At 39.0% G+C, this 26,194-nt stretch overlaps 1 protein-coding gene across 1 annotated transcript in view; it reads left to right on the top strand.

The window, feature by feature from the left end:
- Positions 1-8,919: 8,919 nt before the first annotated feature.
- Positions 8,920-26,194, top strand: part of LOC133107953 (opioid-binding protein/cell adhesion molecule homolog) — a 323,813-nt gene continuing 306,538 nt past the window's right edge. The window contains exon 1 of the mRNA XM_061217296.1: positions 8,920-8,991. Coding sequence (XP_061073280.1) covers positions 8,931-8,991 — 61 coding nt within the window. The 5' untranslated portion in view covers positions 8,920-8,930. The remainder of the gene's footprint in view (positions 8,992-26,194) is intronic.

The following is a 26,194-nucleotide window of genomic DNA, read 5'->3' on the forward strand; positions in this document are numbered from 1 at the left end:
TACACTGTTTTGTGAAAGCTAATGGTTTTTAGTTCTTGATGCCAGAATTGCACTTCACGGATGATGTTTGGGCTTTAAATCTTCCTTCTAACATTTTGGCAGTGTGAATTCCAAATTTGCCATAATTTAGTACAAGGATGCTTAAAATGCCATACTCTATCAACATGAGTATAACCCAAAAAGCTTTTTTTCAGTTTGTAGGTAATTAAACATTGTTGGTACTGTGTAATGTAAAAGAAAACCTAGCCATATGATTTGTTTTCATGCATGATGAGAAGAGGTTACTTATGCATCCAAGACAATGGAAAGATTCTGTCACGTTTCAGGTCTGTCTCGCCATGTTTTATGTTTATTCATGTTGTCTTAGTCACGTAGTGTCTTCATGTATTATGTTAGTCTAGGTTCGTCATGTTGTTTAGTTATGTTTCATTACGATTTATTTTCTTGTCATGTTTGGTTATGTCTCGTTACGATTTATTTTCTTGTCATGTCTAGTTATGTTTTCGTACTATTATATTCCTGGTTATGTTTAGTGGTTATCGTCTTAGTTTCGCGTTGTGTCATGTTTTGATTTATGTTTATTGTTACGTTAACTGGTCGTTGTTATGCATACACTTTTACATGTTTTTCCGCAAACCTTGCGTTCCGCCTTTTCTCTCTCTCTCTCTCTCTCGTTCTGTCCTTCACTTCCCTAATGTTCTATTTGTCTATTTACTAAAACTACTAACGCTAGATCAGGATTGGGTAGAAACTAACAAGACTAATCATGTGTTCATGTTACCTTACGTTTCTCGTGCTTGTCATTTACTAATTTACTAATGCTAGGGCAGGATAGGTTTATTACTAACGATTACTAATCTCCTTGTTAAACTTGTCATCCATCGCACCTGTTTTCCATTTCCTTGCTACGCTCTAACTAATTGTCTACACCTGTCTACACCTGCATTTATAGCCCAGTCGCGCAACTGTTCACTGCGAAATTGTCTGCCTCTGTTTTTTCACGCAACTCTTGAGCATTAGTTACTGTTTGATTACACGTTACGATCCACGCCTGTTTACTGACCATCGACTATTGATTTCTGTTTTGTGACCTTCGTTTTGTTTCTCGACTACGTCCCCGCCTACCGTTTTTGTACTTTTGCCCCGCTGATTGTTTCATGGTTTCGACTCCCGCTTCGCCCACGACTACGCCTCTGCCTGCCGTCCGCCTGTTCATCTGCCCCGCTGACAGCTCTCCTGCTACCGGACCTCCCTGCACGCCTACCGACTACGAGATTGCCTCTTCCCTCGGCACCGTGCTTTTTGTTTGTTTTGTATTTGTTTGGCTGGATCTTCGTGTATGGACTTTGCTTGTATTGACTACGCTCCTGGGACTCGTCCCGAATAAAGCCCTAACGGGACTTTATTTTACTATTGTTTCTGAGTCGTGCATTTTGGGTCCAACCCCCACGCACCCGTCTCAGATTCCTCCTCTTCTGGCGAGCTACAGATAAACTACATTTTGATTAATGCTGAAGTACGGAAAAGTATAAAATGTACATTACACAGTCTGCTTGCCATTGTACTGTGACTGAAAGAAATGAGCCACTGAATCAGTCATATAAGGTCACTCATCACAGGTACTGTAAGAGAATACCTCCTTATCAGTTCAGAATGATCTGGAACCCTGCGAACTGTTAATAGAAGATTGATGTAATCTGCCATCTACATTAATTGGGGAGGTGTGGGGGGTCTTCTGGGCATTAATTGCCTTTGATAATTAACCTACTTTTGTCTCAGGTTGATTGGATAATGAAAGATATATTCTCATGCATTCTGAGTTTGTTGTAATGAAAACAAGAATGCTTTCATACGGTGTTCCAAATACTGTGAAATTACCATAGTGACCCACTTTCTTTAAAGATCTGAGAGACAGGATGTCTGTTTTGGATGTCTATTGTGCTTTTGGTGAGCCGGGAAACAGACACCTAGCTATTTCAGTCCAGATTTTATGGCTCAGACTATTTTGTGAGTGATTGTCCTCTTTAGAGTAGATCTTGAATTCTCAAGGATAATGTTGTGTCTCTCTGAATATATTTCATGGTCACAACCAAACTCTTGATGTCTTTGATATCTATACTATTGTTGTATAGTGTTTTTTATTTAAAAGCAGAATGGGCTTCTAAAGTTTTCACTATTCTATATTACATAATTAACAGGCTTAATGTTATAACTGTTTGAGCATACCATATCCAATATAACCTAGATATGTGTGGTGTATGGTTATATAGATTGTGTCATCGCTTTCTCTTTATCGTCAACACCTTCATCACTCTAAAGTGTGTTCTGTGTGTCAAACTGACATGCATTCAAGGCAGCAAATGTTAGCTAACATTCACTAACATATTCAAACTTTTTTCTGTTCGCCACAAATGATAGCTAACATTAGTAGTGTGCACCCCTGAGGAAAATGCAGAGAGAATTAAAGCTGACAATCATTTGGTTGTTTGTAAGAAATCACATGTAAGCAACAAATCAGCTAGCTGGCATTTGTATTAAAAAGGCATTGGTGGCGAATTAAATGTAATGTTCATTTAAAATCGTTAAACAGTAACTGTTTGCTGCAAACACAGTTTGCCGCTAACGTTTGCCATCTTGAACGCATGTCTGGTCTGTTGCTGCCTCTCTGACTACAACTTATCCTCTCTCTCACCCTTCATTCTTAATCTTACTTTTATTTTCACAGCATGAACGGCGCATCTCTACCTCCTCTGTATTTTACTCACCTGCCGCTAGGCTCATGTATTCACTTCCTTTATGGCTTTCCTACCTCAGTTCCAACATTTTTCTTCTCTGTTTTCTGAGGCAACAATTCCCCTACCCCTCCCCAGCACAGGAGCCATTTTTCTGTAAACATTTCTTCCCCTTCCCCCTCTAACCGAGACACGGCTGTCCCCAATGTTTGTTTCCTACCTAAAATCAGCGAAGACTCCGGACCCACAATGCCAGATGGCGTGAGTTAACTGTGTAAGAAATTGCTTTCATTGACCAATTAAGCACTGAGTAAACAATGCAAACTAGCACACCATGTGGCTCTCCAGAATCAGGGTTGGGGTAAAATAATTTAACTTGTCAAGCAAACGGTGACTTATAACAAGCTAATATTTTCCAAAGAAAGAACGGGCTACTAAAACACTTAAGACAGAATTTGTCTTCGCAATGTCCAAGGTCTGGAAGGTTTTTCTTCATAGCTCTTTCATCTCCCCTGACATGATTGTTCAGAGTCAGCTCAGAGAGAGAGAGAGATGACTCTCATCTCTCTCGCTCTCTTCTCTTTCCTTCACTCTCTCTCCCTCTGTCTCTCTCTCTCGCTCTCTCTCTCTCCTCTTTCCTTCACTCTCTCTCCCTCTGTCTCTCGCTCTCTCTCTCTCTCTCTCTCTCCCTCTCTCTCTCTCTCTCTCTCTCTCTCTCTCTCATGCTTCTGACTGCACAAACTCACGCGGTTGCACTATAGTGTGTCCTCCTCACTTCATCGCTAACAGTCTTTGCTGCATGGACCCTCTCAGACGTTCCTGGGCTTTGGTTACTCTGTTCCTCCTGTCCCTCGCGTGAGGTGCTGTTTTCATTGTGCTCCAGTGCTCGCCCTGCACTCAAGAGAAGTAGGGGAGCTCTATAGACTCCTCCGCTTCAATTTCCCCCCCCCCTCTCTCTCTCTTTCTCTCTCTCTCTATTCCCCCCCCCCCCCCATTGCTTTCATTCCTTTCATTACTCTCCTCTGGTCAATCCTTGTTAAACAAATGATAATCCGCACAATGTAAAAAATATATGTATTCTGTTCTTGTTTGTTCTGTCTGGTCGTGCTTGCCTCCTGGTTGAAAGGTTGCCTTCACCTCTCCTCTTCATATTCGAAATCCCTTTGAACGAGTCCTCTCCTGCAACTCTCTCAATCCCGCTACAGACGATCGATGGCTCTACCCGCTCGCCTCCCTGACCCCATTGCTTATTTCAGGTGGTTTCCATGGCAAACACAAAGAGGTAGATTTAAAAAAAATAATAATCACCCCCACCCACAAACCCACCAAGTCGATGCTTTCAAAGACACCACGCACGCAACAGTAGTGGGTTTGGCTTCATTACATGACATTAGGCTGAGGCTTTTATCCAAAGCGACTTACATTTGATGAGACTAAGCAGGAGACAATCCTCCCCTGGAGGAATGCAGGGGTAAGAGTTACACCGGAGCTACACCGGGGATCCAACCACCGACCTTGCGGGTCCCAGTCATGTGCCTTAACCACCACGCTACAGGCTGCCCCAGTCATGTACCTTAACCACCACGCTACAGGCTGCCCCAGTCATGTACCTTAACCACCACTCTACAGGCTGCCCCAGTCATGTACCTTAACCACCACGCTACAGGCTGCCCCAGTCATGTACCTTAACCACCACGCTACAGGCTGCCCCAGTCATGTACCTTAACCACCACGCTACAGGCTGTCCCTGTCGCTTTTGTTGCAACTGGCATCATACCTATGATGAAATAGTCTGCTTATAGTGGCATAGTGTGCTTGTCAAATCTTTGTGGTGACCACTTCACCCTGATGGTAGGTTTCAGCACAAGTGAAGTTTAGAGTCAACAGAGCTGGCTGCAATTAAGCCTGGCTGTATTCCATCAGCTGAATCCAAGTATCAGTTACATTTGGTTAATTGGTTGATTGAGTGAGGGGACAGGTACTTTATTCATTATTTAATTTTTATTTATTTATTATTAAACAATTGAAATAATGTGAAACTATTCAGCGGGGGCATTCAATAGCAATTTTTTAAATTGATAAATTCACTTTCAATTATATAAATAACATGGCATTCTAGATGTTATCGCCTAATTATTATGGATAATTTACTTGACAAATGTAATTACTTGGCATAAAGCACTAAAGACAAATGTAAATCAAAAAGTAACTGTCATTGAGTTTTAATTTCACTCACTTCAATAATGTTTCTGGCGGTGACGGTAGTGTAAACCATGTAAATGCTGCTAAAGATATGAGTTCTTGCCTCCATTCTGCTCAAACATAAACCATTATTCTCTTGTGCAAAAAGACATTCTTTTCATTATCTCCTTGATGCTGGCTTCATTGTTGCCCGGGTAACAAATTTGCCTAAATTGTTAACTCACTTTTTGAAATCCTGACTTTATCCCAAAAATCCATCCATTACCACCTTGAATTTAACTCTTCTCAAAACCCTCAAAAGCTATACAATGCAATATGCAGTCAATATCCAGTTCAGCAGGCTATCTGCAACAGCAGTATCTATGCCACGAACATGATGAAAATTGCATATAGCAACTTGGCTCAGCGGCCTATGAGAATATGGAAAGCCAACACAATCTCCTTGAAAAATAATTTGTCTACCCCCCTCATTTGGAGGGCATCTGCTCTGAAACAGACCCAGAAAGGCAGCAGGGGAGCAGGGAATGCTGTATTGATAAAGAGTTACGGAAGGCAGTAGGGTGCTGCAGTTAGTGGTTACACAGACGTTTTGCCACGGGGTTGGTGTTTGCTCTTTTAAAAATGGGGTGACATTAGCTCAAGAAGCAGGAGCAGTCGTCGCGAGGTTGCCGCGTCGATCCCCTGCCCCGGGTGTGTCGAAGTGTTCCTGAGGAACACTTTTGTGTTTAAATGTATTTTAATTTGCTTTGCTGTAGTTCACTCTTCTTAGCTACTTTCCTTACTACTAGCTGTTGCTGACATTCAAACTTCTCTGCCAAAATTAGCTATGGTTAGCTTTATAATGGTTGGCTTCATTTTAGCATCATTACAAAAGAATTTGACATTGGACAACATACAACAGGCATGTTTCCCAGCAATCATTGCATATTATCAGAAAAAAAACATAATACTGCTTTCAAAGAAAGTAGGCCACAACAGGTAATTTTCTGTCAAGTTTTGTTTTTCTTTTTTTTAAATACAATTTATCTCAGGTTTTCTCACAACCTGTTCACATTTGTTCACAAAGTGCGGAAGTAAATGGCGCCTATATTGTGGTTATTATTTATTATCCCTGCTGGCTGACATGCCGATAGAAAAACAAATCAAGCATATCTGCTTGCAGTGGAGTCGCTTAAATAATTATCATACAGGAGCACTGGTATGTGAGCATATCTAAATAAGTTATAAATCATCTGGAGTGTTGTTTTGTATGGGGCTTGGTTTTGCATTTCAGAGCCTTGGTTCACCCTTTGCCTCTGGGGGGGGCCTTACTGGGGCGGAGTACTTACCCTTGGCACAGGCAGTCACACCTTCTTGAGCAGTTCTTGTGGTTTTAACATTATATGTTGTGTTCTCAATGCTGATAATTCATCACACAAATAATAGTTTGGCATTGAAAAAAGACTTGGGACTATAGCCCAATAGCCAGGGCCTAGGAACTGCCCTGCCATTCAGTGTGATGAATATGTAATCAGGAAGAGGCCAAATACCATAGTTGGTCTGCCTAACAGAAAAAGTACTAATAATTCTCAAATAAAATATGAGAACATGTCAATGGCCTTAATGTAAGGCTGCTCAGGTCTCTTTCTCAATTTTCAATCTGTTTTTTGGATTTTCTCATTCCAGCTAAATTATTTTTTATCGAGTAATCACCTCTGCTTTAAGCTTGAGCAGCTTCTTTTTCCCCCAGCAGGTGATTTAATTTATTTTATTTTTATTTTATAGCTTTATTTTACCTGGTAAAATACCATAGCAATTGAGAGTACAAACAAAGCAGTGTAGTATACTCTCAAGAGAGACTGTAAATCTCTTTGGATAAAAGTGTCTAAATAACTGTAATTAAATGTAAAAATCCTGTCTGGTGTGAAACATAGTGGTGATGTGTTTATGCATTAATATGGGATCATTAATGCAGGAACATGGAGGACAGATGTGTATTGTATCTGCCATACAGACATACAGATTATTGTAGCTGTGGCTGGTGTGATTAAAAACACAGTCGACACAGCCACAATGCTGGACAACTTCCTTTCAAAGTTGATGATAATATCACCAAAAAATAGCATTTTGCGTTGCGTTTTCTGAGCTATGTCTATGTAGTTTTCCAAAAAGGACATTTCGAGACCCCAAAAGGACACATGGAAACTAAATTATATTATGGGTCTTATGTATAATACTGCATTTTGCTTACTAATCTATACAACACGTCTTATCCTGAAAAAATGTTTGCACTTTCCCTCGCCTATCACCCTCCCCCTACCTCTCTGTATCAGCCTCCTTCTTCTTGCAGCTCTCCTCAGATGGCAACAGGTTGAGAAGATAATACAAATAAGTACAATAATCACAATAATACCATCTTTTATAGCAGCCATTATCAAATCTGGACATCAAATCCAAATCTGGCCCTGGCTTTCTCCCAGGTAATTACCTGAACAATTAGTGCTGCTGATTGGCCAGACTGCCTTCACACCTGACTCCCAGGTAAAGGGAGGGTGGAAAACCAGCAGTCCTTGCACCCCGAGGACCATGAGTTGATGAGCCCGGTTGTACAGTAATATATTCATTGAGGTCCATTGATTGAAGTTTTTCTGAAACGCCTTACCCCCATCAACAAATCAAACACATTCCACAATTTTACATGCTATTTATTTTTCGAAAGCAAACATAATGACATTAACTTAAATGCTTTTTAGTTGTCACTTCAATAACATGCCCATAGTCGGTTCTTTCTGAAGTTATACTGAATTTTCTTACACCGGATAGAGGTAACTCATTTTCTCTGCAACTACAGCACCGATACTGGTGAGAGACACTTGTATGTGGGCTCATTTTGTTCCAAAGAGCATATACTAAATCTAGATAATAGCATTCCTATGTACAAGAACTTTTAATGAAATGGACAACATGATAATTCCTCCAGAGAAATAGTAACTAAACAATTGACATTCTATCAACATTTTTAGAATGATGATGATCCGGCATTACCTTATTTCTTGTAGTACATGGATTTCCAAAATGCAGAGAAAGTGAGGTTCCCCCAGGTTTTACCACCCACATGTTACAAAATAAGGAACTGATGTCACTAAAGCAATGACATCTTAAAATAGGTTATACAGATAAAACCGTGAGTTTTAAAACTTTCAAATGGTATATCCTGTTACCATAGTGGCAGGAAATTGCTCTGTGAAAAATGGAATTCATTCAAAAAGAGCCCTCACCGGTGAGACTAAATATCTTCGGGTTGGGTTAATATCTTACTTTTACTTATTAGGATATATTTTTCTTGTCCCCTAGTCATGAAAAAGCTTGTGATTCATGACTTGTTAATACTGAAATTGAGTTATCGTTGAATACTGAGCCATGCTGCTTAATACACAAGTATGAATTATATCCTTGAGAATCCACAAATCTACATCCTATTTAGAGGTAAATGTCCCACTTATTGTCTGTCAAATCGAGACTGCACTTGTAAAGGAAACATTTGAATTACTCAAAAGGTCCTTTATGTAGCTTGGCAGTATAGAAATTGGCAAGCCATTTACTTTCATTACAGTTGTTTTCCTGCAGCCAGCGTAGTCTCATCACAGCGCTCACCCAAAGTGGCACAGCTAGACCGAACAGCGGAGTGCCTGTTCCCAGTGTGACGGACGTGGCTGCGAGCCAATGGCACGGCTGAAGGGGCGGGCCCGTCTTTCGCCTCCAGATTGCTGCGTATTCCTGTGTCAGTGTAAGTGTAGAATAATCAATGAGAACTCAGTCTCTCTCCTGCCTCAACCTGCGGTGGATTTAACTCACCTTCACACAGAGAAGCACCAGAGAAGGAAAAACAAGACAACATTCATCAAAAAAGAGAGGAAGGAAAGAAATAGGAGAGCTTTACATCCCTGTTGGGAAAAAAGAAGAGAGGGGGAAAAAATCCAACAAAAAAAGAAAATCATCAACTGAACATCTTGAAGAATGTATAATCCTGTCTGTTTCCTCATCTTGTCGTGGGTGTTTGCTCTGCTCATATTTCCAGGTAATGTAACTGTCTCTTTCCCTCCTTCCCTCTCTTTCTCTCTCTGATGCTTTTCAGACTCCCTTTTAGACTGATATCCTAAAATGCCAGGAGTTACACGTCAGGCGGGGTATTGATGCTTCAGTAAACTGTGTGCGCTCTCCAAGTGATCTAAGAGAGAATTCTCACTCTCGGCTTTGATGTGTGCTGTGCTTTAGTAAGTACTCTCAGCCAGTCCCACATATAAACAGATAAAAAACGATATCATTTTTGGTCTGTATTTTTATTTTATTGATCGTGGGGTTTCACTGACAGAGCAGTAGAGGCAGTGGGGATCCCCTCCCGGGGATTGTTCCACAAAACTTCCCACAAGAGCGGGAAGCTGCTCGCTCTGAGCCAGCGTCTCTCCTCAAAAGACACTAGGCGACGTTAACGCATTAAGGGCACAGAGACACTGAATTTGCCTTGAAAGTTTTTGTATTCGCCGATGCCGGGCACGCTTTAATAAGCGGGCAGGATGCTGTTGGGGCAGAAGTGGAGGGGGGGGGGGGAACATGCCAGAGCTGGTGCTTAGCTGGTTGGGGATATTAGGATAATTGCCTGGGGATTGTCAGGTGAGTGCAAAAGGCAGATGAGGAGACTGAAGGGAAAAAAAGCTAGCTCTTTGATTAGGCTTCCCTAATATCAAGGGGGAAAAAAAATATTTGGGGAAGCCATGTAGGCATGCTCAACAATCCAGAGGAAACTGATTCATTTGCTGATTCATTTAGGAAAAACTAGTAAAGAATGGAGATGCAGATTTAGTAAATGGGATATTTCATTGTGATCACATTTTTGGTTTTTCATTCATGTTATGCAGAGGGAAAGGAAATTGGCTCTTAAATGTTTGCAGTGGACGAGGGACAAAGTGCTTCTTGATTCATCATATTGTAGATTTATAAATGCCTGGGTCACACAAATACAGCTTTATTCATTTCCCAACAGCTGTGTCGATAGATTAAGAAACAGTCTTGCCAGAGGCATTAGACTGTTAACAGATTGTGTTTAGCACTGTATTTGCATGCAGTGCTAACTGAATGTCCTCTTTATCTTGGAAAGACACTATGTATATATGTGTGTTTGTGTGTGTGTGTGTGTGTGTGGTTATTTCAACAAATTCATTATCGCTGGGTAACCCAAGGTACCACTACACCCACACTAGTCTACCTCGTTCTTTCACATTCTGTTTTGCAACCACTCAACGAGAATTCGATTACCATGGAGAACATACCATTTAAATCACAAATAATCTGCAGCTGCATCCCGCAGTGAATTTTTATGTAAATTAAGCCACCTTTCCAGCATTAAAAAAAAAATAAACAGTTGAATATTGAGTAACCAATTATAATACTGTAACTTCATCACAAGTGAGCGGATCTGTAGATGTATGAAATAAAAATCAGGTTCCACTTGCGATTACATTGCATTTGCTACAACTGAACAAACTTTGCCCCTTCTGAGTGAAGACAGGGCACAGCATCTGATTCTAATCTCGGCTGTTTTTAAATAAATATATTTCCTTAAGAGAGACTGAGGAAGAGACGTTGACAGTTTTGTTTTCAGTTTGTAGACAGTATTTCTTCTAAATGGCTTGCATATTCATGACCATGAAATGAGAACAGAATGCTCCAGTAATTTTTCAAACCCATCCTCTATGAATATACTGTATCTATCCTGTCATTCTAGCTATGTGTGCAAGTTTTACTGTTTTTGGCTGTTAAGATTTGCTTGGATTCAAACAACATTTTCTATCCTACTTTTGCATATGTGTTCATTTAATATTTGTGATTGCTGCTCCAAATAGTTTTATGCAGAAAGCAATTGATTGTGGGTGAAAGTTAAGAGGACATTGATCTAGCAGAGAGTAACTGGGGTTGAGTTACAGAATGAGGCATGAGATATAGAATTAATTTTCAGTATGTATTAATTTCCCGGGAAAGGACATAAAAACTTGTATTAAGTGGAATATTATAACAGTTATTCTGTTATCATTGGCTACTCTTTTGACACTGAAACCATTCAAGTGGGTCTCCTGGTCATAACCCTGTAACCCTAGTTACCAGTGTGGTGACCTTTTGGTAAACCACGGCTGAAAAGATGCCTGCTTGTATTTTACCTGTGGTGCTTTGTTTTTTCCTTTTATAAGGTATTTTTGTAGGGCTCCACAGCACAGTGTGGAGCGACAGGAAGAAGGGAAAGGAAAGTGAGGGACATGACAAAGTCACGTGGCAGGATTCGAGCCGCCAACGCTGCTACTCACAATGAGCAAGTGAATAATGCTCTACAGGGTACTCCACTGGGAAAGCCACTTTGTTTGTGCTTCACTGGAAATGAGTTCAGAAAACGAATCTCCAAAATCATTCTCTTGTTGGTTAATTTTCAAGTTTTTGATCCTCTGCTCAAGTTTGAGTGCCCTGAAATGGGACTCAAACTTAATCCTAAAATGACATATAAAGAGCATTTTAATGCAATGCAAAATATTTTGGTTCTTTAAGCATCTAGAAAATAGATTTATTTGTTTTTATGCATTATTTTTTAACTGGTAAGCTAGCCTAGCAGGGGACAGGAGTGTGATTTGTCCCCACACGGCGAGGCAGCTGGTGTGGGAGGCAGAGAAAAATGCTTGGGCCACAGCTGGATATCTGCAGGACAAAACTGTGTTGAACCTTGGGGAAGAAAATGGTAAATGGACTGCATTTACGTATATAGTGCTTTTATCCAAAGCGCTTTACAATTAATGCCTCTTATTCACCCATTCACACACACACACACACACACACACACACACACACACACACAGACACACACTCACACACACACACACACACACACACACACCAACAGTGAAAGGCTACCATGCAAGGCTCTCGTCAGGAGTAATTAGGGGTTAGGTGTCTTGCTCAGGGACACTTCGACACACCCAGGGCGACTGCCAGTCAACTCCAGAGCTAATATTGCTCAAGGCTCCAAATCTACCATCAGACACTACCTCCGTGGCAACAGGCTCTTTTTAAGGGTTGGTAGGATAAATTCCTCTATTGGGGGCAATAAAAAACTAAATAAAATAAAATAAATAATAAAGTATCTGGATTCTGCTAAAAGGCATTGAAATCAGGTGTTATGGATAGAACAGGCCAACATCAAGCTTTCATGGCGATGGATCAACAGTGGGTTTGGTGTTGGAGGAAGGATTTTGATGCTGAAAGCAAAATCACATCTGTTGTGAAATATGGTGGGGCATCTTTGAAGTTATGGGATTGGTTTGCAACTACTGGCCTGAGGCTCTTGTTCAGGCGAATGGAATATTGAACTCTGTAAAAGTGAGAACCATAATAAGTGTAAAATAATAATAATAAAAAAAGTTAAATAAGTGAAAAAAGTGAATACACATTTTGGACAGGTTGCGTTCCTGCTGCCAGGAAGCTCAACCATAGCAAAAAATGATTATTCCCAGAAGACACTGATCACATGCAAACATCAAAATACAATGCAATGGTTAACTGGCTATAAAATGTCAATGGCTTGTTTGAATGGAAGAGGGCAATCCACTGTCACAAACAGTATGAAGGATCTTGAAAGATTTGCAGTGTGTTTTCCAATCTGATACAATTATATCAAATAACTATTTTCCTTGCAAAATATGGATGTACAAAGTACTTAAAACGGGTGTTAATATTTGTGACCTTAATAATGGAGGAAATATGACATTATGGGTAATCTATGGAATCATTATTAAAACAATTAAAATAGCACAGTATATTATTCATTTTGATTCAGGACTGTTGTAGCATCTCCAGGCGAGGGATGAGAAATGTGTGGCTAAATGTAATTTCTTATTTACATTTTATTTATATATAACCTTCATTTTACCAAGCAGATCGATTAAATTAGAAGCTTATTTACAATGATGTCCTGACACAAGTCAAAACAGCCCCAGAGACTACGCTTTCACCCGTATAAAACACCATTAACATCAGCGACAAGTGTATGCGCTGACAGACTTAATGACAGAACCACGGTGAATTGTGGAATCTATGTATTAACTTGCGTATAAGTTACACGGGGATGAATACGTCCGTGCATCTGAATTCAGTGCAGAAGCGTTGTGAAGATGGCGTCTACGTCTGCGTGAATGGCTGGTTGTTGAGCCCGTCGCCGGCGGAGATACAATGCTGAAAGAAACATCTGTACAATAAAGGGCCCCTGTGTGCTGAACGCTTGATCATTTATGACTCTCACCAAGACCCCTCTTCACTTCTGCGCCCCGGTGACCTTCTTAAGGTCGTGACACGCACGGGGACACCCGCACTCCGGCACAGTGGGTATGACTGTATTACAGCACTGTGGTTATTTTCAGCTAAATAGTTTGGATTTACTTGCCAGTTTTATAGTGTAACTATTTTAGAGACTATAATGAAGAATGTTCATATAAACAGGACGCCACTAAATTCAAAGGAATAGCATAAAACCATAAGTGAAAAAGGTTATTTTGAATGCAAAAATTATGATATTTAAAGAGGGACTATACATGCACTTCTTTTGCACTTCAGGAAATTATTTAGAGCAGTTGTATAGCGATAACAACATGTTTGAGTGCCATTATGCTTATATTTACTGATGTCATTTTCTGAAAATCTTTTTTTAATTGGTTACTTCAAACATTTGCTGTATAATGTCATGAAAATATTTTCCGTACATATAACGGACAAGGAGATTTCTGAGAAATTGACAGTGATAAGGAGAATGGAGGTTAAACGGTAACGTTTACCGCCACTGAGACATGCAAAAGCCACAATTATTTCTGAATGGAGACAACCAGGTGGACTTCTGTAAGGGGAAATTATGTGTTTAACATCCCGATATGTGCTCATTAGGCACCATCAGCCATTTTGCAGAGACCATGACCACAATATGGAGTTGTTATTTACATTACCATATAAGGAGCACACAAATATTTTTTAGAAAAACAACACAATCATTTTACAACGCTTTACAACATGTCAATATACTTGAAATATAACAGCTATATGTGACCTTTACCACACTTTTCTCTCATTTCCAAGGTTGTGCAGGTACAGATCAGTATATTAGTCTCATTATATAGTATATTCAATCATTCATAATGGGGTTGCTTCAGAAGCAATTTTTCAGATAGATAAAGCAAAATTATACATTTTAGATAGCTCTATATTTCTTTAATTAGAAATAGTAGTAAGTTCCAAGACAGAGAGTCTAACATTAAAATGGCCCCTACTCCAGGAAAATAAAACTGTCATAGAGATGATGGCAATGGAAACGATACGGGGATAACAGAATGGCAGAAACATAAAAATTACAATTACAAAGCTTCCAGCCATATGCTCAGATATTCACATTTTTACATGATTCGTCTGATTAAACATTTATTTGGCACACCTGTCGACCTCCAAAATCTTTGATCTCCACATCATGAATCATAGAATACCCATTTCGAGGCCAAACCTGGAAATAAAACACCTCAGTAAAATTAAGTGAACCCAAAAAAATATCAAGCTGTGATGGACACAGCGTTTCAGAAAGGAGAGGTGTGAGCGAAAATAAAACCGCTGGAACAAAGCCAATTTTTATTTTTTTATTAAGCTCTGTCAAAGTTCTGCTCTCCGACCTGGCATCTTTTCTGTGATCTGACCCGACTGAAACCACAATTATAACTTTGTTGTACTTCAGTGGGAACCGTTGGATTAAAGATGGCATGTTTTACATGGAGCTCCAAAGAGCTTCAAATTCTGGAAGGTTCAAAGATTTAAATATTTTTTCTTTATTTGAAGCTTTATCTAATGCTGGACTGAAATGTTCTTGGCTAATAAAGTTGTCTATGTAGCTTGGTGTTATTGTAGAAAAAGCTTGCTTTCAACTTGCTTTGAAATTTAAAACTTGTTTAAAATTAGATCTTGCTAAGACATAAGTGTTTTGTTTTTCCATTGAGGCTTAAGGCAGGAATTAGTTTGCGGAGTTTGTAAACCATGCTATACTTGAAAGCAAACAAAAGAAACTGAAACGAGAATAAACCCAGTAATATTCGATGTGTATAACATTGTAATTCTGTCAAGAGAACTTGGTCATCCTTGTTGTAGCATACAATGGTTAAATGGTGATGTTCTAGTTCTGGGAGAACAGGTTTTTGCTTTTTAAGGCATTAGGCAGAGATGAGAAGTTCCAGAGAAGTTTTCAGACTCTGTGGTTTAGTTTAATATTTTTATAGAGTAAGCATAGTGTCAGTGTAGCAAACGGCAATATTTATTTTGCAAAGTTCTTTTTTCTAAGGGCCTGTTCTGAAAAAGAGGTTGTGCATAACGTGTGAAGACCTATATCAGAGAAAGGCATGTTGTTTAAAAGACTCAAGAAACTTTAAAAAGAGATAAGAGTATTTTGAGTAATTCCACAAGTGATTTCTAAAGCACTAATCCCATTACATCTGAAAAGAGGTGACTATTTCTTATCATTTCAGTGTGAAAGTTGAGTTTCTCTGACAAAAATGGCTTCCATAGTTTCTTTATTCATTTCAATGAAACGATCAACTGATATCATGATCATTAATTCATAAATAAGTCATTATTCATTCCAAATTTGGATTTGGTGTGTGGTTATAGATTATCTTTTCATGTTTTTATAGCCTCCGCATTTTCTGTATACTTTGCAATGCAACTTTCACAATGCTACTCAAAATGGGTGGATTCATATGCTTTTTTAAATAACTGTGTACTGAAAGAATTTGTATGTGGTGCAGGTTTGGGGTGGCTGCCTGTTTTTTCTGTCAACATTTGTACTAACTTGTTCATTCATTCATTCATTCACACTAGCAGACCATGGTCAAGTTGGACTGGAGTGCAAAACACACAAAAGGGCCCCTCCTCCCTCCCTTGTGCAGTGCTTAGAGCATTTGGAAACTCACGTTGAAAACAAGTATCTAGCACAAGCGCCTCCCGAAAAAATTGGCAATAATATGACTGGAACAGTTGGCATAGCAGCCCGATATAACCAGACCGATTGGTATGCCAACCCGTTAATATAGCCATAACAACTGGAATGGCAGCCCATGAATCTAACCAGAACAGAACAATAACAGCAGGCAGCTATATAACAAAACCAGCCCATTAACACTGGAAAGGCCACCGTTTTTTCTACTTCCCAGAACTTCCTATAAGCTTGGCCGGCATTAGAGCTTTGATTCCTGCACCCACAGTGACCTAATTCCATAAAGATTATGAAACCAATTTGCAGAACTATTTTCTATTCTTGAAATATAGGAGACAACTGAATCGATAAAAAATAAAAAATAAAAAAACAGTTTATATAGGTTATTTTTTATATAGGCTAAGGAATGTGTCAAGGCATATTCCAAACACTGAGAAAAGGTGCTAAAATGTACAAAACGCAACAAAACACAAATAGAAAAAAGTAGTTCAAAAGTATATTCTAAAGCGCCATTTTCCCTTCTCTAATTTCTGCTCTCACTGAGTCTCTTCCTGTGGCAATGAGAGTGAAAAAATAACCAGTTTCTGAAGTTCTGAAGACTTCTTGATCATTAATATGCTGGAATTTTCTCCTCTAACTGCCACTGTTATGTTCAGAAGGCATCTGTGACTGACTGCACACACACACAGTCCGGATTGACCTTTCCAATTTGCCAGTTCTTGATGACGACATGGCAGATTTTACACTCTTCGTGAATCTCCGTGTTGTAATTCATGTTGAATTAAACCGCTCACCCTAAACACAAAATATTTCAATGTCCGTTCAACAATCATATCTGAGTATTTTACTTAGTTGTAATTCACCATGACAGTGATTTAGGTTTCAAATATACTATGTATAGAAGAGTGCTTGATGGTTTTCCAAGGTTGATACTCGCATTAATTATCAAATTACCTCAAGAAGTTGTACTTATACTAAACGTGTCAACAGTTGAGGGTCTGTGTGGGTTGCAGCCCTATCAACCCCTGGCCCACTGCCAGTGATTTGTTATATTTATTTATCCTATGTTATTAGGCAAATCTATTAGGATTAAGCACACTTTTTAAGGGTGACCTAACCAAGACATGGCATTGCACCAGTTAGGGGAGAAAAAAAACTACAAGCAAAATAATATTTCACGAAATGTGCCTTTTTTGTTGCATTTGTTTATTAAAGCGGACTGCTGATCATTGCTTGAAGCATGTCTCCAACGAGTCTCCTGACTCTCCTCAGTCAGTCAATGAGAGCTTTGTGTAATTCAAGCCAGAAGGATGGTAATTAGCTTTCACCTTACGCAACAAAAGATGTTCTATCAATTTCTTCAGCCTGTCTCCAGTTTATGAACAGATGAACAGAAAAAACATGTTAAAACTGTGAAACTGCGAACTGTACTCTACTCTGTTCATTATTTCGAGCATGAGCCAGACGACGCGCCGAAAAGGAGATGTTGGAGCTTGTGCCAGTGGAGTAGTGCGCCTTGGCAGAGGGAGATTTGAAAATTCATTTCCACTGTGACTTCACGCTGCTGATTTACAGTGAGCTCATGATTGTTTTTCCAGTGCTCGGCGTTCCCAACGGAAGTGGATTCTGTGCCCCAAACGGCACGCAATCCCACAATCCCACCGCTTCATGAGGAATGGTCTGGGATCTCTCTGGAGCTTGAGTGTTTTTCATCGGCTGTTGATATCCCTTCACGTTTCTGTCCATAAAAGTATGACGTTTGTAATGAGGTATAAAGCCCTATTGATTAAAATTTTGGGTCAACATATGAATAAAAGTATTAGTTGGAGATATTTATTGATGATAATAATGGAAAATTGTGTTCGATGAGCTCTGACTGGCAAGTTACCACTAGACTACTAAACCACCCGCTTCTGGTTAATAATCAGTGAACATTTCTTTATTATTGTCAATTGAATTATTATCTATTTATCATTACTTAAAGATTTAGACATGGTAGAAAACCATTTTGACTTTTTATTTCAATACCCATGACTGGTTGTTACTCTCAAATTAAAATTTACTGCATGATGTTTCTGTCAGTTGTGATTAGCTTACACTGTTCCAAATGTTTTTTTGTTAATCATTCATGCCTAGTCTGTTCAGCTTAATTGAAACATTAAATCTTGCAATATTTACTGCACAGAACCATAAAAACCTTTTTCATTGTCAAGGATAAAATATTAAGTGAATCAATATTAGTGATAAACACAGATACCTCCCCCTCAAAAACATGTATTCAATCAATTGCCATTCATTAGTAACACCACAAAATACAAATATTTGCTAACAGCATTTAACTATCTGACATTTATGTGTATGTGAATCAAACTCTTTATTATTTATGAACATGTACTTATATTTGAGAGCATTTCATTCCAGAATAGTAGAGCATTTAGGAAGGCAACACTGCGGTTGGGTTAGTTGAATATGTAACAAAATGGTTTCCGGTCCTCGTCCAAATCCCAGTGAGGTACTACTGGACTCTTGGGCAAAAACTACTCAAGTTAAATTGCCCCAGGAATTACTTGTTGTATAAATGGATGTAATAGTAAAATACCACATAAGCCACATAATTAATGCTTGCCAAATTAATTATATAGCCTCCACCTGAGTATACCTCTCCAAAGTCCAACTTGATATTAATTTGCATATTTTTATTTCTCTAGAGGATCTTTAGTCTGGTGCTATGAGACTAAGAACAGTTTTGTAGGCTTGTATTTTGCAGTGACCATAGGGATATTTTGCCAAGTGAATGAGATGAAAATAAGATAGTGAAAAGCTGTGCTTCTGTGAAGGTTTTTCCCTTTCACATTGAAGGGCTACCACAGTCACTTAGCAACAAGGCCATGTTCAAAGGTAGGCAATGATTAGGAATATGAATGCTTAAGAGATGTATTAAAGGAAAGAGCAAACATGCCTATGTATCAGCAGATCAGTGCTCTTCACTCAGTGAGCACTTTATTAGGTAGACATGTACACCACCTTGTTAATGCTAATATTTAATCAGCCAATGTTGGTGCCAGGCGGGGTGGCTTGAAACTGCTGATCTCCTGGCATTTTCATACACAATTGTCCCTAGAGTTAGAAGAAAATGGTGCAAAAAACTAAAAACACCCAGTAAGCAGCTGTTCTGTGGGCAAAAATGCATTGTTAATGAGAGAGGTCAGAGGAGAAAGGCCAGACTGGTCCCAGTTGACAGGAAGGTGACAGTAACACAATAACCACACATTACAACAGTGGTATGCAGAAGAGCATCTCTGAACACACAATACCTAAAACCATTTAAAGGATATTAAAAGGAAATGTACCTTTTTTCCGACTTACCCGGACTTAGACGATTTGATTTTCATTTTTGTGCATTCAATGGCTCGGTTTCCATGTTAGCATACCATGTTAGCTTAGCATAAAGACTTATAGGTGTCAGTAGCCTACCTCATATAAAGTGTATAAATACACCTTATAGTAACCCTGAAGCTCTCTTATTTACACAAGGTATGCATATTTGAAATATACTGTATGTGCAGGAAAATTCTTTTTAAAACAAGAGACGTTGTTTTTTCAAGTTAGATGTTTGGACACATGTATCCTTCAGTCTTCCTCTGGTTGAGCACAGTGATCCGCATTCCTTCTGAACTGAGAGCTAGATCTGGGCTCATTCACTCAGGTGATTAGCTAGCTAGCAGTCAGTCAAAAGTCTTTTACAATATAACATCTGATTACAATGTTACATTATTTTGTTTAGCTATTGAATATGCATATGTGATGGATAGTGAGATTACATAATCAGACTGTTAGTAAATGTAATCAGTACATGATTATGTGTCATTGTATTCTGTTTTGTGTTGATTATTTAAAGGTACAATGGGTAATTTCGGACTTCTAACTGTCAAGAGAGGAATAGCAGCAACATACACCTACAAACCTCAACACTGTTTATTCCTCCCCCTTCTCTGTAAACACGCTGACGTTGAAACACCATTGGCTGTGGCAGTTAGAACCAATTTTCAACCAATGAGCTTGAATTATTGTACAGTTATGCAATGTTTTGGACTGTCAACTGTATATTTTGAAACCAGAATTTGAGAACTATAAACACAGGCAGAGGGTGAGTCAACATGTCAGAGAATATTTTTCAATGATAGGAAGGGATTTACAATGGTCTTGTAACAATGTTTTAACCCAAAGATCTTACCTATTGTACCTTTAAGAGAAGGCAGTTCAATTTAAATTACATGACCATAGTGATAGGTTGTTTAAACTTGTTTAATGGGCTGCCTATATCTGGGTGTATGTTGTGGCCAGTGTTTATCACCTCAAAACGACCTAGGTCAACAGGAAAAACATGACACTAACAGGGGTTCAATTTTTGCTTTACTAAAAATTCTGCAACAACCACTGGTATAGACAATAATGTGATCTTCTCAAAAATGCAATGGATAAGGCCACGATAATTCTTAGTAAATCTTGCGTGATGAAATTACATTTTGCTCATTGGATTGTTTTGGTGACTTATCAATACAAAGGTATTCAAAAGGGTATTTAAACAGGAAAACATCCCAAAGAATGTTAAATACCAGTGTGGGGTTTGCACAGTTGATTTTGTGTTTGTATTACTGTAGTACTGTTTATAAACCAAGCTAGCTATTTGTCATGCATCTCACATTATAGAGATGATGGTTTGCAGACAAATAGCCCTTCATAACAAACGCATCAAATGAAATAATATTGTTGTTCAGACCTTGCCCAGGGTGCCAAATGATCCTGGGTGAAATATAGCAGCGGACATTTACACACACTGGCACAGTTGTGCTGCTCTTTCTTATGAAACCCTGTGTGGGTCACTGCGGGCCATTCATGTCGGAGAGAATGGGGCAGCATGGAGCTTTTCAGCAGACAGCTCTGTGAGCAGGACGCATGGGGAGCTAGCGTTCTGTCACAAGCTGACTGGGAGTGAAAAACGCCAATGTCAACAGCCATTTCGTGGTTTCTTCCAACGACCTAAAAACCAACATATTTCCTTAGCCACTCAAACCAATGGCATGCTTCATGTGATCAGAAAATAATGTTTGTCAAGCAAGTCAATTCTAGAATTTAAACGAATGGCTCTGCTAAATTGCTCGTCTTGAACTGGCTGTAAAAAAACAAGGCCAAACTTTTGGGAATTTATTTATCTTTGCATAGAGATTATATGAACAGTATACATGCATGAACACATTTCCTGAGGAGAATTGATCTGCACTTTGAGAAATAAAGGTTCATTTCCCAAATGTACTCTTAAAGTACAACAATGTTCTACTTGGTTATTAATAAGTACACTTTACAAGCAAAGAGGCACCAATTAATTATTTATTGTTGGCTAGGGGTGCAATTTTATATAACTACTGTACTGTAGCACCAGTGACAGGTGTTTGTGGTACTTTTGCATCCCTTTTTTTCTGAGAGTGTGTGATTTCTGTGTGTTGTGCAAGGCATAAAGGAAAACCTTGTTTAGGGCATTGACATATCAACAGCCTTGGCTTAACTATCTTCAGTCTTGAATGACATGATCCCATAAGTGTTGTGATGACAGGCAACAAAGCCTTCCTGTTGACCTACTGCATAATAGAGTCGCATGCAATTTTGTTCTGTATGAATCTATTGATATAATTTGTATTCAATTGATCATGTAAGCAGTTCAAGAACATTCTTTGTGACAGCCATTTCTTGCATGGGACATGGTGCTTTCCTTTCTTTACTGCTAATTTAGCAACCAAGCTTTTGTAGTTGCATACACAAATACAGCCAATGGCATAAACAGGGTAAATGTATAAATGATGAGAGTATAAAAGTAGAGTGGCTAAGTCATTGTTCACCAAGTTTTCCCTGGTTTTGTCATTCTAAGTTGGCGTGCACTGTATGCTGTTCTGTTTACAGGGTTCCTTTTATCGTCTGGTGCAATACGCAGTGCAGTGCACCACAAGGTTGCACATTGCCACTCAATCAGTTGACAGTCGGTAGAAAATCTTTCGCTTTAAAATGTCTGACAAAAAGCACCATTTTAGAGTGTCAGCATCATCAAAAAAGGTTTTCCATTACTCGCGCGGACCGGGGGAAGGCGAAGCGTCTTTTGTGAAGTGAGACGAGATACCCACTGTTGCGAAAAAGAATAAAAATAAATAAATAAATACATTAAATGAAATAAGGAGGCGTCCCTGGGAGATAAGCCAAAAGCCTTTGACTGTAATGGGTAGAGCCATCAGCCCTCAGCGCATCCTGTTCTAATTTGAGATAAGGATCGCTTAACAATAGGACACACACCGACTCCAGCGACGGGAGACGCGCTTACAGCGTATTAAGCCGCACGCAGATTACTGCGAGCATACGTCAGCGTTTCTTCCTTTGAAAATGTTTATCACTGCGGAATAGAATAGTTCTGCCTTCACTGGCGGTTTATCTTTTTACCTCACGACACATCTCTAAATTAGGGCCCTCTCAGTATGTCACCTTATCACAGATGACTAAATTAGGGCCCTACCAGAACCAATAATCCCCCCAAGCCATTTGGGATATTACGGGGGTGATTGGGGTTCAATCAGGTTTTTTTGGGGGTTTTTTTCAGACAAGCCATTTAAATTAGTTTTTTTTTTTTTTTTTTTTTTCATGCTTTCTAGTATCATATACGACAGGCCAGTCCAACAAACTTTGCTCAAGATAACTTGCTAATTGAAAGATAGCTGAACAGGCAGCTAAACTAAATAAACAAGATAGGGGTGTCCATTACAGCAACTAACAGGACTTGAGGTTCTTGAGGGACTGAAACTATTTTTCAACAGCAGTGGATAATTTGGTTTTGAGTTTGTTTTGAATGGTGTGGATATCAAAAGTAGGACCTAAATAACTGGACATTTCCGCTACATTCAATGCTTTAAAAGACTCTGAGCCATGGGCCTGTTGCCAAGCTGTTTATCTCGTCCTACACCTCAGAACTGTCACTAACTAAACTGTGAAAGACAGCTTGCTGGTTCAATAAGCCTGGCTGGCAGGAGCCAATCAGCTCCATGCTATGATTTCCTTCAGTGTGATGCACAACTTTGCTTTTTGGCAGAATCGCTAACTTGTTCAGATGATTCATTTTCACATGCGGGTCATTCAACCAATGCCACTGACTGTGTGTGGTAGGACCACACTGCTTGTGGTTATATTTCTTCTTTCTTTTCATCTCCTTCTTCTCCTTCTCCTTTTTTTTTTTGCTGTTTCTTCTTTAAATTTTTCTTATATTTCCGTCATATTAGCAGCTGTAACAATAGTAGTAGTTATATTGTTGTTAATGCCAACATGGGTAAATGTTGTTGTCATGTTTGCATTCATGTACTTGTGAAATGATGTACATGAACACATCTATGTATATATTTTAAAGACTTAACTGTGTGCCAGCATAGAATTAGGATGTGGACAAGAGTGATGCTAGTTTAAAATCTCATCAGATGCACTGTTATACCCTTGAGCAAGGCACAGTTTCATTACTTCACTAATAACATCCTCCTGAAAAATGTATAACATTGCTAATATAATCTGTGCAATGTGTATACGATGTAATAATGGGCGATAAGAATGGAATGTCCATAATACTGGAGAGCATTTGGCACAATAATAATTAAACCTGATTGAAAATTCAAACAAAGTAGAATACAAAGGAAAAGGCCATTATTTCAATGGACAGATTTGTGTGTTCTCCCTTTGTTTCTGGTAATGTTTAGACCTGAAATGCCTGTGCTATTAGATAGAAATTAGTGAAATTTGGCACCATTAAATTGACACTAATGTCTATATGTTCATTATAGTGCATTGTCCATATAAAATTATGTTAGAGTAGTAAAATGAGGAAGTCATATTGTGCTTCTTATGAGTAGAAAATTAGCACAAAGATAGCATTTTCATTTTGTGATCCGGACACAAAGCACACAAACCTGGGAATTCAGAAGAGCATTACTATGTTCACATCAGGTGAATAGTGTGGCATGTTTTTTTACAGTTAGATGCTGTGTTTTGGGTGGGCATGATGTCTAGAGTGGTGCACATTGAAGGAAATGATTATATGCAGATTGGATTTCTATGCAAGTCAAATTATTTTTCCGTAAGTGCATCCTGGCTTGTGAGACTTAAGTGGCTATATGATAGATGTATGCTTGGGACACTGTTTTAGAGGATGTGTCCCATAGAATTTCAAGTTACTTTAATCTTGGCTCCAGACTAACACACTCGTTACCATAATAAGAATAAAATGTTTCATTGTTTCATGTACAGTAAAGCCATTGCTATCCACTTTTAGTCATAATTCTGCCCCCAGGAAAAGGTAGATTTTATATGGCAAAGGCAGAAGATGTGCATACCTTACATAGGAGTAAATGTTGCATACAGTCGCTGGGAGTGCTTAAAAAGCACTTATTAATGTAAGTTCCTCAAGTCAGGATTTGGCCCTTACTCTACTGTATATACCATTACCTCAACTAGTGCACTAGGAACCAGTGTGGTGCAAAATCAAGGATACTATGCACCTGTGTGCTTATAAGCCCATCTATGATTGTGCTGGAGTTGATCTAAGCATGACTCATCGCCGAAGACAACATTGCATCAATTCACCCTTTTCTACTTTCTGCCTGAGTGTGTACTTTTGCAGATGCACGGGCATGATATGTTTCATTTCCCTATATTCAACAGAAAGCAAGTGTGTATAGTACCGTGCAATGGCTTTATCCTGTAGCGACTGTCACACTGAGAGAGAGCGGCCTTTCAGAAATGTGGTTGGTTCGACACTGCAGACTCCAGATGTGGAGTGTTTTGGGATGCAGACAGATGTAAATCCTTGATATTTCCCTTTGGACTACATGACTACAGTATGTAATTTGCAGAAGCATATGCCAGGCTGCATACAGCTGGCCTTTAGTTGAGCCTGTCTGAAAATGGTGGGGCTGTGGTTAGAACCTGTTTGTTTTTGGAAAGGACCCACGCCGACTCTCCGCATCCCTGCCCTCAGGACCACATTACCCTCTTCCCATCCACCTGCACAATTTTGGTGATATTTTCACAGAGAACGTCCTCTCTCAGGCTCCCTCAATCTTTCTGGGCCCACAAGCAAAGGTACAGAAGCAAAACATTCTGCCATCCATGGCATATTGTATAACCACCCAATTGAGGGCTTGCTTTTTAAAAATCAGTTTGTGAATGCCATAGTAATTACTTAATTTGGTGCCATATGTTTTCATGCTTTTTTTTAATTTTTTATAATAACAGTTTTATCCTCTTAAATATTGCCCCTTTGTTGGACACAAAATGGCATACCCAAAATTAAATGGTTACTATTCTTTAACCTTTTTGACTACAGACATAATCCTGGTCTTTTTTTAAAGGTTTTTAAAGGTTTTTTGGTGTTTGTTTTCCAAGAGTCAGAATTACTCCAAATATTACTCAAAGTTACAGAAGCTGAAACGCAGTGAAAGTGGATGAGTTTTTTCTCACTGAAAAGATTTTCTGTTTTTGACCAGGCTACAGATTATTGTAGCTGTGGATCACAAGTCACAACAATGGACAAATTCCCTTTCAACATCACCAAAAATGAGCATTCTGCATTTTTTTTTAAATCTATGTCTAGGTAGTTTTCCAAACAGGACATTTGGAGACAACAAAAGAAATAAAATAATATTATGGGTCTTATGAGGTGTAAATCCTGAAAAAAAGTGTTTGCACTTCTCCCCCGCCTGTCATCCTCCCCTACCTTGCTATCCCAAACTCCCTCTCCTTGCAGCTGTTCTCAGTAATACCATCCACAATAATACCATCTTGTATACTAATATATTCTGTGAGGTCCATTGATTGAAGTTTTTGTCAAATACCCAACCCCCATCAACAAGTCCGCACATTCCATAATTTCACATGCTATTTATTATTCAAAAGTTGGCTGGCTCCTTATTTATAAGCATAATGAATAATAATGCAATTTTATGAGAATGCATTTAGATGCTCACCAATATATAATGGGGTCATGTCAGTAAAAATGTGTATTGTGTTGTCAACGGTGTTTTTACCCTCTTCCTTCGAAATATTCACTTAGACAAGAGATTCCTTGGAAGTCCTCTATTTTGATGTCGACCTTTTCTGGCATAAAATATCAAGTACAGTTTTTACCGATACGCAACAGACTCCACGTGCATAT

The sequence above is a fragment of the Conger conger genome, chromosome 13, assembly GCF_963514075.1.
Source record: "Conger conger chromosome 13, fConCon1.1, whole genome shotgun sequence".
Taxonomy (NCBI): domain Eukaryota; kingdom Metazoa; phylum Chordata; class Actinopteri; order Anguilliformes; family Congridae; genus Conger; species Conger conger.